The sequence below is a fragment of the Coturnix japonica genome, chromosome 2 (genome assembly GCF_001577835.2).
Source record: "Coturnix japonica isolate 7356 chromosome 2, Coturnix japonica 2.1, whole genome shotgun sequence".
Taxonomy (NCBI): domain Eukaryota; kingdom Metazoa; phylum Chordata; class Aves; order Galliformes; family Phasianidae; genus Coturnix; species Coturnix japonica.
Window position 1 is genome coordinate 1,984,832 of NC_029517.1, and position 15,289 is coordinate 2,000,120.

The following is a 15,289-nucleotide window of genomic DNA, read 5'->3' on the forward strand; positions in this document are numbered from 1 at the left end:
TAAACAGCAGTCAGAAATTAAACTGAGCTTTGTCACCTCCATCAAATAGAAGGAGTGGTTGGGTGGTACAGCTTTCCAAATCGCTTAGAAACTGTCACAACAATCAGATGCCTACCTTTTCTTTTTTAACTTGTTAATACATAGAGCTTAATAGCATCAGAATGCCCCAAGCACTTCAGATAACAGGACAGCTGTAAACCCTTCTTTAAGGATTCCTTTGTTTAACCACTGAGTAACTGTAATTCAGTGGTGCTGGTTTCTGACAAGCCAACTTCCCACTTTCTTTGGCCAACACACTACTCATTGTAGCAGTATCTATAAAGAACACCTCTAGTACAGGAGTGCTTGCGTGCTGAGGAATCTGGGAATCATTGACAAGTTTAGGTTGGAAGGGATCTTAAAGACCCAGACCCGTTCCATGTTGCCACCCACAAGGTCAGGCTGCTCAGGGCTCCATCCAACCTGGTCTTGAACACCTCTAGGAATGGGGCACCCACTCTTCCCTGGGCAGCAGTGCCAGTGTCTCACCACTCTCTGAGACAACACCAAGGCTGAACACAAGGGAAACTTACTGGTCACAGTGAATTGGGTGGAAGTCCTGCTTTCATCAGCCAGGAAGACGATTTCACCAGCATCTTCCATCGTACACTCTCGGATGATCATGGTGTGTTGTCTGCCGGAGCGCATGATGGAGATTCGATCGCTGGGTTTCACCTCTTGTGTGTTTTTCAGCCAGCAGATGTTCTGGCATTCATTGTCCAGCTCCACACAGAAAATGGCTGTGTCGTTAACTGAAACTGCAGTCTTTCGTGGAAGTTTTTTAATGATGTTCCCTTTAAATAGGAAAGTAAGTATGGTTTACAAACAGCAGATATAAAGGTGTCCTGTGACAATAGCTCTCACTCAGTAATACATGGCAGACACTACAACACGCAACCTTCATTGAAAATCTTTCCATGCCACCATGATTACGACTTAACAGAATAATGTCAGAGTTACAAAACTTGACTACCCACAGGAAAGTTTGCACTGAAAAATCAGATCAATCCTATCAGCAGACAGTGACTTTGTCAAGCCCCAGGACAGTCCCTGCAAGGCAGAAGTGCCCTCCAACAGGCAAAGGCATCTAGAGGTATTTAATGGAAAGCAATGCTTAACTGCAATATGAAACAGAGCAGGCACACTTCAAAGGGAGTTCTCAGTACTCTGATTTTCTGCTCATCCTCCCTGAAGTTTGGCCACATGTCTGCTCCATGCTGCCCTAAGCAGTGCCATTGAGCTGCCCATCTTGCCAAGCTCTCATATTATCCTGTCCCCACCCTGTTCTCTTGAATCTTCTCCCCCTGCATACACACAGGGCTCCTTCAGGAAGGCTCTGCCTCCTTTCCCTCCTGAGAGCTCCACCTGGCTCAGTCACTCTCTTTTTAATGGAACATGTCGTAGAACCACAGCACAAACAAGTAAAAACAAATACCAGCTATCCTACCAGGGCCAAGAACACTTAAAGGGTTTGACTGGTTTGGCCCCAGCAGAAGTCAAAACAAAGGGATGTCTATCTGAACCCTCAAGTGTCCACAGACTAAATTACCCCTTCTGCCTTCATTCATGTCAGCTTTTATATCTGTGCTAATTAGGCAGAAAGGAACTTGCACAATGACTCTCAGCACTCTACCTCGCACCAGTCTATGTAGTGGAGAATTTGGTTTTCAGATGGAGTAAACTCAGGCTTCAAAGAAGACAGGACAAGTGTGATCCAGTAGGTCTCCAGTTTGCATTACAGGAGACACATCAATGACAACAGAACTCCCCTTCTCACATTGTGGCTCCCTTCTTACATTGTAAGGGATTCTGCTGTTCTTCTCTACGTGTATGGGATAAATGTTGTTTGCAAGCTCAAGTCTGGAGTCCCACACATGCATCTCTCCCTCAGTAGGTGAGACTTGGCCCATCTGAAATAGTAATGCTCTTTCTTACCTTGGACAGACAGTTCTGCAATGGTCCTGCTCCCTTCTTTCATCTCACAGATATAGACAGCATCATCATCTGCAGTGACGTTCTGGACTGTGAGCCGGCGATACGTGCCCTCTTCTTCTATGTTGTATTTCTTGCTCTGCCGGAGTTTAGTTTCCTCCTTGAACCAAGAAGTCTCTGTACTGGGAACAGGCACTTCACACTGGAAGGTGGCAGATTCCTTCTCCCAGACTTCAAGATCCTTCAGTTTTTCCTTGAAGGGTATTGGAGGTTCTTCGGGGGATTAAAAAGAAAGGAGAAACAAGAATTTGTGGCAGCTTAGATTAAGAGACATGAAAAAAAAACACCTCAGTAAGAAAGACTCAGACCCTGTGACAAGCAGTAGGACCACGAGGGGCTGCAAGACCATGGGGGGCTATAGGGCACCACAAGCCCTCCCTTCAGCTTCCATACCAAACATTGGCCCTAAAATATCCCAGAGCTGAGTCCTGATGACCAGGACCCTCCACGTTGTATCACTGGGATCTGAGTTGGGCAGACTATTGCTTGCAAGTAGAAGGGGTGCATAAATCACTTCTGAGAACAAAGGGCTGATGTACGAACATGAAAACCTATTTTGCAGCCTGCAACACTTTCTGTTGGTCAGAGCATGGCTTAAAAGTTAACCATCTTTTGGCAGCTGAACCATGGTCTGTCCCACCTGCCCCATCACTAGGAAAATAGTAGAAGGCACTGATGCTAAATACTGTTTAGGTTGTTATTCTGGAGCTGGAACTCCACTAGGAACCCATACAATATTTAAGCAAGGAGGACATGCCTTTTGGGTTAACGTGCCTCATTTCAAGGCAAGTCAAAGTCTTTTCTCAAAAAGTCTTCAGCTGTGGTAACACAGCCCTTTCTCCACATTAATTACCTCTTTCTCTCTATCCAAAAGGCATCTTGGACTCCTCTATCTCACATCTGAAAGCACCCCATTTGGGCAGGGGGAATGAAGTGGATGTGATGCTCTTACCAGGTGACCAAGCAAGAGGATGATGTCAAGAATGCATTTATAGGAACAGTGCCAGCATTGAAGAAGTGAATACAATGCAGTTGTGTGAGATAGGAAGGATTTTGGAGCTGACTATGAGAGCACAGTGATGTGCCAAGGGCCAGAAGAACATACAAGGCACACCTGAGAAATACACAGGGCTTGTTTCCCTACTTAAAGCCATGTCATTAACACCTCTCTCCTTACAGCCACTGAGAGGTCACAGATATAATCTGAAAACAACTTTGCTTTCACTCTCTTGACATATGCACACATCTTATTTTGCTCTGGATGAGGCTTCAGAGAGACAGCAGAGACCGCAGCTGACAAATTAAATTAAAGACTGCTATTTTCCCAGCCCATTGCTTTTTCCTGCTTCAGGGATGTGTGAGAAAGGCTCTGAAACCCACCATTCATTTTAATTCCTGAACAAATCTTCATCTTCCCTATGTAGTCTAACAAGCTTGTGGTCAGTCATCAGGCAAAAGAGGTTAATTTGGGTAATATTTACATGAAAAAGACCCTTAGTGTATTTTCTACTTAACTAGCCAAACAGGAAAATAACTAAACACATTCATGCACTGGTCAGGATGATAAGTGGAGCAGAGACTTCTATATCTCCTTCTTTCACACCATACTGGGCTGCAGTCTGCCAGGCTGGGAAAATTCTCCAATGGAGGGACCCGTCTTTGATGTATCTGTACAGTACCCAACACAATTCTGAGAAACATTCTGTGCTGTAACTGCCAGAGGGAGTTCAGGAAAAGGTGCTGAAGATGTTGGCATTACATTCCATCTGTCAGCCTCCATGAATATTGACTGCCCAGTTCTAAATGGCTGTTTGTCATCTATTACTCTTCTACAAGGTAACTCTCATTGTAAGTTCATCCTAAGTATGATTCCAATATGGAAGATAAAGGCATTTGGCAACCAGCTACTTTCCTCCTTCTGCCCAAGGAGGCTGTGGATGCCCCATCCCTGCAGGCATTCAAGGCCAGGCTAGATGTGGCTCTGGGCAGCCTGGGCTGCTGGTTGGTGACCCTGCACACAGCAGGGGGTTGGAATGAGATGATCTCTGTGGTCCTTTTCAACCCAGGCCATTCTATGATTCTATGATTATCCATAATGTTCAGAATATCTAAAAAACGCCCTTGGAAGTGAAGCAGAAAGCATGTTCATCTGAGGTCACATGCAACATAATTCTCATTAAAAAGCTCTGTTTGATATAAATGCCACCAAAAGTATGGAAAAAAGTCTTTGCAAGAACTCCAGATCAGCCTTTCTCTATAAGCATTTAGTTCCATGCAAGCTCAGTGGTCTGAATTTGAGCACCAGTTCTACTTAGTTCTTACAGCATCTCAGCTCCCAGCATGACTCATTTCCATTCACACAGAATGCCCTGAGAGGTCATTGAAATTCATCTCTACTGTCAGGATGAATTTCTTTTAAATGATGAATTCTCCACACTTTTTTACAGTACGTTTTTTTTCCTATTTGTCTGATTTTAGCCAAAGCAACAAATGCTCAATAAAGCGTATGAGGGCAATAAAAGCATTGCTATAGAAGGAGAAAAATGAGATCTACAAAGTTCAGTCTACTGGGAAAAATGTGAAATGGAAAGAAGCAAAGCGTAGCCCTGAGGGATCGTGGAACAAGAGCAGCTCATGGAGTTGGAAGAGAACTGCAAGAGCTTAAACCAGCTATGAATTTGGCTGCTTGTCCTGAAAACACGTCTCCAGCATCATAAACTTCTGTTTGGTCCATACCAACCAGCATAGCAATGAGGTGATGTTATGTTTTAAATACAGGCCCTGCTAACACATATTTTGCTAAGAATAGTTGTAGCCTGCAGGGAATCTGGAGTCTCCTTAACCTTCCCAATGTGTATAAGCCCTCCCAACCTGGGCTTTCACCTGCCTGCACTTCCTTTTGCCTCCTTTTGGCCTTCTTTAGTGCTCTCCATCTATTATTCAAGAGGCATTTTTTTCCAGAAGTGATTCAATCACAGTAAGAACACAGAAAATACTTCAAAAGGAACAATCTGAAGGTACACAAACTCCCATTACCTCATTCCTTCATTTCTTTCCTTAGTTACAGTGCTTCCCATATTGCCTTTGTACCTCCATACTTCTCACACTGCTGTTCTCTTTCAGATCTCAGATGATGCCAGCAGTCACCCACCATCATTTCATATCAGAGGAAGAAAGAAGTGGCAAATATACTGTCTCTCAAATTCCTGTGTTTAAATTATGTACTGTACATGAACCAGAGTGCCTGGATTGCAGTTAAACCCATGAAGCTTTCCTACCCAGGTATCATAGAACGGCCTGGGTTGAAAAGGACCACAACGCTCATCCAGTTTCAACCTCCCATGGGCAGGGTTACCAACCACCAGGCCAGGCTGCCCAGAGCCACATCCAGCCTGGCCTTGAATGCCTGCATCCACAACTCTCTGTGGATCTGTATCTATCTGTGCCTGTGGGTACTCACTGGGGAAGCAGCGTCACAAGCCCTCTAAATATTCTGTTATCTGCATACAATCCAATGCAGTCACATCATTCAGCCTCTTCTGCACAACCGAGCAAAGAGAAGATTGTGTGGCATGATGATCTACCCCTCAAAACATGACTGCAAGCAAACTAATGGCATCACCAATTGCATAAAGGACAGAATTAAAAGCTCTCTTCATTGCTACATCATCCTGCTACATCGTCTTTGGATAGATAAGGACTTCTTGTGACACAAATGAGAGCCATTATTCAGGGCCTAATTATAACCAACACAAGTAGATTTTCCATGGCAGCTTTGGCCTGGTCAGAAAGCCCTACATGGTATAGTATCACAAAGAAACAGACCACAAACATTTCCACTTGAGCCCTCTGACTCACATCTCTTGACGATGGACATTGATGAATAGCCCTTTGCCATGGCGCTTGCTCCCAGACTTGCTGCTTCACATGCTTTGTCTGCTTTGGAACAGGCTGCACCCCATTGGGAATTATCAAACAAACACAGTGCAGTGCGTTTTGGAGCCAGACAGACACTAGATGAGGAATGGAGCTGGAGCCATGCTCAACAAGACCAGCCGCCCCAGAGCCTGGCTTGGTCTTCTCCTTTGAGTCCCATCTCATACGGTAATCACAGCTTTAGGGAAGAGCCAAATGCTCTTCTCAACACCACTCAGCACCTCCATGAGATGGCAATGAGTGGGACTGGTGCCAGTGAGCTGCATAGATTGAGTATCACCGATGGACACAGGGCATGAGTCACTGCTGGGAAAGACAGTGAGAACGAAGAGAGGTCCAGAAGAGGGAAACCAAGAAACTAAATGACCAGTGTGTCTTACAGACCAGTATGGAATGCAGGCAATTCTTGTACATTTGAAACTCTGACACATTTTGCTACCAGTCCAAAGAGTCAATTTTGCCATGCAAAAGGTTCTTTTGTTTTTGTTTTTTATGTCTCAGAATCAGTTTATAGGTGCTGTCTGGGTTTAAAACTGCCTGCTGAAGCCTAGCCAAATAGAAGTATGAAAATACAGGATTTCCTTTGTGAAAACAGAAGTGTGTGGTGTGATTGAACCCTATGGTGAACTTTAAATCCAGATCTGACTAAAATCTGGAGGGGAAGGTGGGGCTTTGACACTCACTGGAATCAGAGGATGACAGTTGATCTCTCCATGTTTTATAGTAGAGATCCAATTCATCCCTGCTGCCCTACAATGTGCCAGTTCTACATAGAGTCAATAAGGCTGAATAAAACCACTAAGATCATCTTGTCTAACCACGAACACAACACCACCATGCCCATTAAACCACATCACTCAAGGCAACATCCACTCACTTCCTGAACGCCTCCATGAACAGTGACTCCACCACCTCCCTGGGCAGCCTGTTCCAATGCCTGACCACTCATTAGGAGAAGAAATTTGTCTGAATATCCACCCTGAAGCATCATCCATTCCTGACTGAAGCTTGTTTACTGTGCATCCTAAAGCCCTTTAGTGATGAGACTCCTGCCTCCCAGGTCACCTGTTCCAGTACTGTAACCTAATTTCAGTCCACAGGGATTTTTAAGTGCAACCCATCCTCCCTGTCTGCACTTTGGTAGCAAAAGCTTTGCCCAGTTTCACACCTTCCCCTTTGTAGGAGCAGATGGAGGCACTCACCTTTGACAGTGACCAACACAGAGCTATAGGTCTGCCCTGCCAGGTTGGAGGCTGTACAGGTGTACAGCCCGTTGTCCACTTGCTTGCAGTACAGGATCTTCAGCACAAAGTTCTCCTGATCATCCTCATAGATGACATGCCTCCGCCCTTCCACGATGACCTTGTTATCCTTCTTCCACACTATCTCTGGCTTAGGCTCCCCAGTCACGTAGCAGCTCAGCTTGGCGTGCTTCCCTTCTGTCACACTACAGGTGCGTGTCAGCGTCCCAAACGTGGCATTGCGAGCCCCTTTGGTGGTGAGGCCGGCTGCCCTCTCATAATCCCGGGAGAGGCTGTAACCAATGCCAGACAGCCCTTCTGTTTTGGAGTAAGTCTGGGCTGATGTGGCATCAAGAACCCCATGGGTGATGTCCATCTTCCTGATCTCCTCCCTCCTCTTTTGCAAGTGAGACAACAGGGAGGTGGTTTTGCCACAGCTGGCATCGAAATGGCTGCCCGGGTTGGAAGAGCCCTGTGTTTCCACAACCAGCGCTGCGGAAGCGCTGGCAGAGCCGATGGGATTCTCGGCCCGACACGTATATGTGCCACTGTCCCCCAGGCGGGTACACTGAATGGTGAGAGCATTGGACTCCCCAGCTGACTCTATCTGGAAGCGACCAGCATCAGCCCGGTTCCTCAGGTGTCTGCCATCTTTCTCCCAGTTCACAGAGAGGGGAGGGCTGCCTTGGACTTTGCATTTGAACATGGCATCCTCTCCCAAAGTTACTTTGATGGAGGAAGGTTTCTGGATGAAATATGGGGCTGACTCCGTGACTGTGGTCTCCTCTCCGACTTTGATACTAACAGCTGCAAAAGCTTCCCCGATGGTGTTCTTGGCACGGCAGATGTACTGGCCACTGTCCTCCAGGCTCAGATCATAGATAGTTAGCTGATAGAGGTCCCCATCTTCTGTGGTTTTAAACCTTCCCCCAGACTGGATGGGAAGTTTGTCCTTTTCCCAGCTCACAACTGGGATGGGGTTTCCAATGATCTGGCAGCTCAGTGTGGCATCTTTCCCCACAGACACCATAAACGCCTTTGGCCGGGTCAAGAATCGGGGGACTCCACTGAACGAGCTGTAATCCATCTTGGTTACCTAAAGGGTGGGAAAGAGAAATGTCACAAGCAAACAGATTAGATGGTGCAAGCAAACAACTGCTGCACTTTTGTGGTATCAGGACATTTGTCATCCAGAACAATCTGATTGGAGTACATTTCCACTGTCCTTTTTATTAGGGGTGAGAAGACCTCACATACTTCTTATGTCCAAACTGAGTGATGTGAATCTGCTGAGACAGCAACCCATTTTCCCACTTAAGTCACTGGGTAAAAAGCAAGTCTTTGGGGAGTACATCCACAAACAGCATGATGGCAATAGGAAAATGGTGAGTACTAATGCTATATACTATTTTGTATGATTTTGTATTCATAAAGACATTAAATTCTGAGTGATGGCTCTACCTATCAAGATACCTTATTTATGCCCATCTTCCTTTCATCTATTTTTTTTTCCACCCCAAGGCCTTGTTCTCTGATCCATATCCACACACACCTTACAGCAAACCCCATTCATGCAGTGGGACAGACATCCCCGCCCTACTATTGATACCGTTTTTCTTTATTCCCAATTTTTATTGAACAAAACACTGAAATACAGCCCCTTTGGCCACAATGTTAATAAATAAAAGCACTATGTGGCCGAGGGCTTGCTGGAATGACATCACCTGCTTATTGTGTCCAGTTCTGAGCCTTTCACTTCAAGAAAGACAGGGAAGGGCTACAGAGATGATTGGGTCTGGGACATCTGTTAAGAGAAAACAGGGAATGCCCTGGAGCTGTTCAGCCTAGAGAAAGCTGAGGGGGGATCTCATCAATGCTTACACATATCCTATGGGCAGGAGTCAAGTAAATGGGGCCAAGTTCTTGATGTTGATACCTGGCAGCCCAAGGAGAGGTGGTGGAGTCCCCTTCTCTAGAGGCATTCAGAACCCACCTGGATGCTTCTCCTGTGCAACCTGCTGTAGGGAGAGGGAGGTTGGTCCTTTCCAGTCCCTGTGATTCTGGGATTAGTTGCATACCAGCTGTTTGGCAGCAAAGATCAACCAAGAAGAATCATAGAATCATTCGGGTTGTAAAAGACCACTGATATCTAGTCCAACTGTTAACCCATCCCCACCATGTGTACTAAACCATGTCCATCAGCGCTGTATCTCCACAGTTCCTGTACAGTTCCAGGGACAGCAATGCTCAGAACCAAAGCTGACAACAATTTTAGTGCCTCTGCATGCTGAGAAAGCCAGAAGCAATCAGTGGCACTCACTGTTCACAGAGCCCACCTGTCCTTGTGTAGCTGAACATCACAGCAGAGCACAGCACTGTGGGTCACCTGAACTCTGTGTGGCACACAAACTTTCCCTGTCCCTTCATTACTCCTGGGTATCCTTTCCCCTCTGCTGGAGTGAAACTACTTCAGATCCCTCAGGAGCAGCCCTGTTCTCTTCACGAGCATTTCTGAAATAAGCCAAGCACATCTAAAGGCACCAGAAACCCAAGTGCAGCAGCTGACTGTGCCTGGAAGAAGGATTAGAGCCCAGAATAGAGCTCTGTAAGGAGAGCAAACACCAGCTTTAAGCCTCTCTGGTGGCACAGTTTCTCCCTACACACTCCATGTCTCCAGGTGCACAATGCCAGACACTTTTGCATTGGCAACTTGCACACCCTGATCAATAGGAACAATTCAGAGGGTCTACAGAACTCTCACCTCTGTGCTCTTTCACCTTCAAAGTGCCACATACAGTGAAGCTACCAGGCACCGTGCTGGGAGGAACTCAAAGAAATAATAACCGGTCGCTGCGACAGAAATATCCTGCTTAATCCTATGGCAGCCTGGCTTCCCTGCTGGCCACACATCCACCCCCTCTCTCACCCAATGGCAGATGTCCTTTCCTCTTTCCCCTTCACATCCAGCAGAAAGCAGTAAGAACAAGCCAAAAACCTGCTTGGTTGCTTTAGCCACAATTCAGGCAGAGGATTCATCATGTTTTCCCTTTTTCTCCACCTCCTGTTGCAGTGCCTTACGGTGAACAAGCAAATGAATGATGGCAGAGTGGGTGGGAGGTGGCTGGGCTGCTCACCTGCACCATGACCTTGGAGAAACTGCTTATTTCCTCATGTCTTGGTTTTCCTCCCATTTCTTCTTCATGTCAAAACAGGGATGGGCTCACACTCAGTGTATGTGACAAGGTACTTGCCACAGTACTTAGAATCATATAACCATTAAGGTTGAAAAAGACCGCTAAGGTCACCCTAGTCCAACCATCTGTATACAACAAACCAGGCACAACATTAATAGCAAGTTATTCTTCATTCCATTTACTCTGCTGACAAACTGACATTAAAATTTAAGAATGGGAAAGCGGGGGCACAAAAATACATGATGGTGCTCATCTGAGTCATTACTACTATTGAAGATGGTATCACAGACTGCACCAGAAATATGTGAACCAGTTTGCACTTCCTATTCCCTCTGAATGCATCCAACCTCTGTCTTCACTTGAGCTTTAAAAATATATTTTCCATAAACATTTACAAGGCTGCAAGCAGAGAAGCTACATGAATGGCTGAAAGTTGCAGACCCAGGCATTGGGCTGGAGCCAAAATACACTGAAGTCAGTGGAAATTTCCACTGAAGTCAATTGATGATCAGAGCCTTCTGCTCATTTGAGGCAGCAGAACTCTAATTGAGGGTGGTGAGATGCTGGGATTGAAGTTCATCTCTGGAGAATCGAGCAGTAGCATTTACTACAGTAAGAAAGAATAAATCAAAACAGGGACTTGGAACCCATGCCCCAACCTTCTCTGCCCATTAGGCTGAATTTCAGGCTTCATCATAGCATCAGAATTGTTTGGCTCTGTCTTTGGAAGGCATTGACTTATTTCATCCTTCCCACACCAACTCCATTTCAGCTTCAAATCCATGATATGACAAAGAGGAAAAAGAAAATGATGTTTCTAACGTTGTTTCTATGATTCCTTATTCCTCAGGTAGGCTGGACTAGTAAATACATGTTTTTTTACATCTAAATAGGAGAAAAGGCATCTTCCTTGATTAGACTGAGAAATAGATGCCATGTGGACATTGTGCTGTAAAGCCAAGAGTTGATTTTTCATTAGTGCAATGTTTTAAGCAGTTTATTAAGCAAATACACTAATGTAGATTCTTTACAGGCACACACAAACTTCAGTGCCAATATCATCTCTGCAAATGTGAGGACTGCTGTCCTTATAACGATAGGACAACAAAACATGAATAAACCTCGTCAGTGCAAATGCCCCTTCCAATTAATCTCAGACATTTACCAGTGTCACGTTTCACTTTATAATCCCACTGCGATGAATCATTTGCAGCACAGATCACATTCACATGTGGGTATTTCTGAGCACACTGAGAGCAAAGTACACATCCATTGGCCTGGGTCTTTATCCATTCTGTTTCTCCACTTTTTCACGTTTTGGGGAAAGAAGCACAAGTGTCAGATAATGCAAATAAGTCAAATGACTGCCCAGGAAACAACAGACAGCCATGCACACAGTCAGGGTTTCCCTGGAGGTGCTCCATAACTGTGGAGATGTGGCAATGAGGGCCATCATGGTCAGTAGACATGAAGGGGGTGGGCTGGGGTTGGAGATCTCAGAGGTCTTTTCCAACCTGAATGATTCTGAGATTCTAACATCTTCCTAAAGCTAAAACAGCTGCCGAAGTCTTAATGCAAACCAAAAGCACAGAGGTTCTCCAAAAACCACATTAAGGCCTGTCCTCTGCCTGCACGGTCATTGTCTCAGTCAGCTTTAGAGTTCATGCTTCCTGGACTTACTTCTGCAGCCCCCACGATAAGAGACAATGTAAGTATGGAAGGTCCCTGTTTGAGTCCCAAACCCTTCAAAGAATATCACTAAAACATAAAGCTTCAGATAAAATCAAGGCAGAGATGGTATTCGTGCAGTTTACATGATACATCTGCCTGTGTTTTTCCATCTAAAAAGAGGAAACTGCTCCGTGGGTGGGATGAGAAGCTGATGGGTCATGAAACGGGTAGTACAGATTTCCTTTGATGTTCTGAGTGCTGCTGAGCAGTAATCTCATTGCCTTACTGCTCCTAACAACCTCCCAGGGAACAGAGGTTAGAAAGCAAATGGCACAAATGCAGCGTGAGTTGTAAGCTCGGTGATGTCAGAGCTATGGACACCTATGAACCATTACAGCAGTGCATCAGAGATGAAAGGCACAGCAGCACACCCAGTGCTCCGTGCCCATTAAGTCTCCAAATAAGGTGCACACAGATTTGCACAGATAGACTGATCTGAGATGACTGCATTCATCTGGCGCCTGCTTCATCAGAGCAGGAATGGGATCTGTCACTGAGGAGCTGGACACAGAGCTGAGCTTGGGCTACTCTGAATTCCACTGCAGTGAGGAACAGCAGATCTGGCACATCCAAAGGTCACTGGATGAGCAATGGAAGAGCTTTCTGTGGTGGCTGGAGGATAGGTGTGCTATAAGAGATGTAGGATGCAGAGAAGCCTGTGCAATAGACTAGGCCTACTGCACTAAGCTTCTGTCTCAACTCAGGGTAGGGCTCACTCACGTTCCATGTTGCCTCTGTAGTTGGCTAAAGCCCATAGGAGAGATTAAGGGAAGCTTCATAAGTGGCTATTTGAGCACATATGGTGCTCAGCACGAGCAACCCTGAGCAAAATTTGGCTGTGCTCATGACAGCTTTGACCCTCAGAGTTCAATTAGGGTTAATAACGCAGCAAGTGTCTAGGAAGGGACCTGCAGCACCTCACAATCCTGATACGAATCCTTTCTTAATGAACTAAAACAATTCCCAACAACCAATAGCAAATAAAAGCATCAAACCTTTAGAAAATTCCAACAGATATTGTCCACATGGTTTGTGCAACTACTGGGCAACGTAGTCAGATCACCTTCCAGTCACATAAGCAATGTGTGATGGTTACACAGTCGGTGTAACACATGGGAGACTGAAGTGAAATAGATGACTTGTATTGGTTAAGTCCAATAGACTACATGGCTTCTTCTTTTGTTTTCCTAAGCCTGAAGCCACCCAGGCTGCTCTGACCAAACATAAATAACATCTACAACACAGGGGAAATCTTAAGTGTAGGGTGATGCTTATTGCTGCTTCATGGGGGTGAAAAGGACAGAAATAGAGGGGAAATATAATTCTGGGAATAGGAGTGATGTAAATGCTAGTAAAGTCATCACAAGTCTCTTCCAGTTGGGTTTTGCCTGTACCATCTCCTGAATGCAGGTGGCTGTGGCAGAACACCTACATCTGCTTAGGCAGCAAAGACAGGGAGCTTAAGCAAGTGAACCTGGAAGGTTCAGAAGCACAGTAGACTCACATTCAACTGTATCATTCAATTGATCCATTCCATAGACCTCTCTCTCCCTTGCAATAGAATCACAGCATACCTAGATTAGAAAATACCCTCAAGATCACAAAGAGCTGCCACTGAACCATGTCCCTCACTGTCACCCCCAAGCATCCTTTATATACCCCCAAGGATGGGGACTCCAGCACTTGCATGGGCAGCCCATTCCAGCAACTTCCCATGAAGAAATCCTTCCTAATATACAGACTAAACCTCTTCTGACACAACTTGCAACCATATCCTCGCACCCTATCACTTCTAACATGGATATCCATGAAGAAAACAGTCCTGAAACAAACACCCCCAACACTCATATACTTTCCCATCAGCATTAACAGAGAAATAACTCACTTATATTAAGCTGGAAGATTTAGCACAGTGTAATTCCCATGGAAGGGAGCTGCGAAATGACAACATCCATAGGGAGAAAGAATTCCCTCAATGAGCCGCGAGACTCCGGCCCCAGCACCTGTATTCTAACGAAGACATCATTGTCCTAACAGCCACTCCACCCCATTGAGCTGTGGGGACAAAAATAACATCAGCTGTCGGGCTCCATCTCTGCCCATGGCTTGTCAGAGCCATTTGGAGAAATGTGAGGAGGGTGGGGGCTGTGGTTTCAATCTGTGTCGGCACCGGCAAGGAGCTCGGGGGGAAAGAGCTCTCACTGAGGATATTACCCTGCAAATAAAGCCCCAGAAAACACTTCTTGCTGTCACTTATTTTTCCAGGCTCTTCATGCAAGCTGCTATCAACAGTTTGGAGACAAATTACATCAAACACAACAAATTGATGTTTAATGCTGACTCTCCCCTATTCTCTCCTCTAATTTGATCCATGTTTCTTTTTTAACACAGACAGAAGTAAGCAAGCAATGCAATCGATGTTCACTGCCATCTCCATCTCTACCCTCAGCTCCATCTCCAAACACGCTTCACAAACCACACTCCAGTGCAGTAACACTGACACAGAAACAACCTCACTCCTTCCACAGCCACAAACACCATTCTCTTTTTTACCTCAAATGCCCAAATCTCACACCTCCCTGCAGCTGAAGGTTTCAGTCTTACCTGGAGCCTGAGGAGGTAAAAGTCCTTGGGCAGGGTGACAGAAAGCCGCTTCTTATTGAGATGACAGAAGGTGGAAGGGGGAAAAGGGGAACAGAGGACATAGGGGCACCATGTTGGCTTTGGTTCCCCCCTTTCCCCTTCAGCAAAATAAAACAGAAACCCCAGCGGCGATAGGGAAGCACGGCACAAGGTCCCCCCGAGTTCCCTGCAGTGCCTTCGCCACCCGGGGTTAGGCTGTGCCACCCCCTGCCCACCCCTCCTGGCTGTCACATTGCTGACGTGCTTTGCTTTCCCCCTACAGCACAGCTCCAAAATAGCTCTGGGTGTCATTTACTGGAGAGATTAGGTTTCCTGCAGGAGAAAAGAGAAAGGGCATGGTTTGGGGACTGGCTGGGACAGGGGGAAATCAGAGGTGGTACAGGGGACAGAGTGGGACAGAGCTGCTCAGGTCTATCCCACAGTCAAGAGATAAAGGGACCAAGAAGAGGCAGAGACCAACCTCACCTTCAGACACTGCTCCTCACTAAAGGAATCACTAAATCATTCCAGTTG

General features: G+C 45.8%; 1 protein-coding gene across 1 annotated transcript in view; it reads right to left on the reverse strand.

Moving 5' to 3' along the window:
* LOC107308835 (obscurin) overlaps positions 1-14,973 on the reverse strand; it is a 155,929-nt gene extending 140,956 nt beyond the window's left edge. Inside the window, 4 exon segments of the mRNA XM_032442807.1 lie at positions 573-833; positions 1,975-2,244; positions 7,170-8,304; positions 14,738-14,973. Of these exon segments, the coding sequence (XP_032298698.1) occupies positions 573-833; positions 1,975-2,244; positions 7,170-8,295 (1,657 nt within the window). The 5' untranslated portion in view covers positions 8,296-8,304; positions 14,738-14,973.
* Positions 14,974-15,289: the final 316 nt, after the last annotated feature.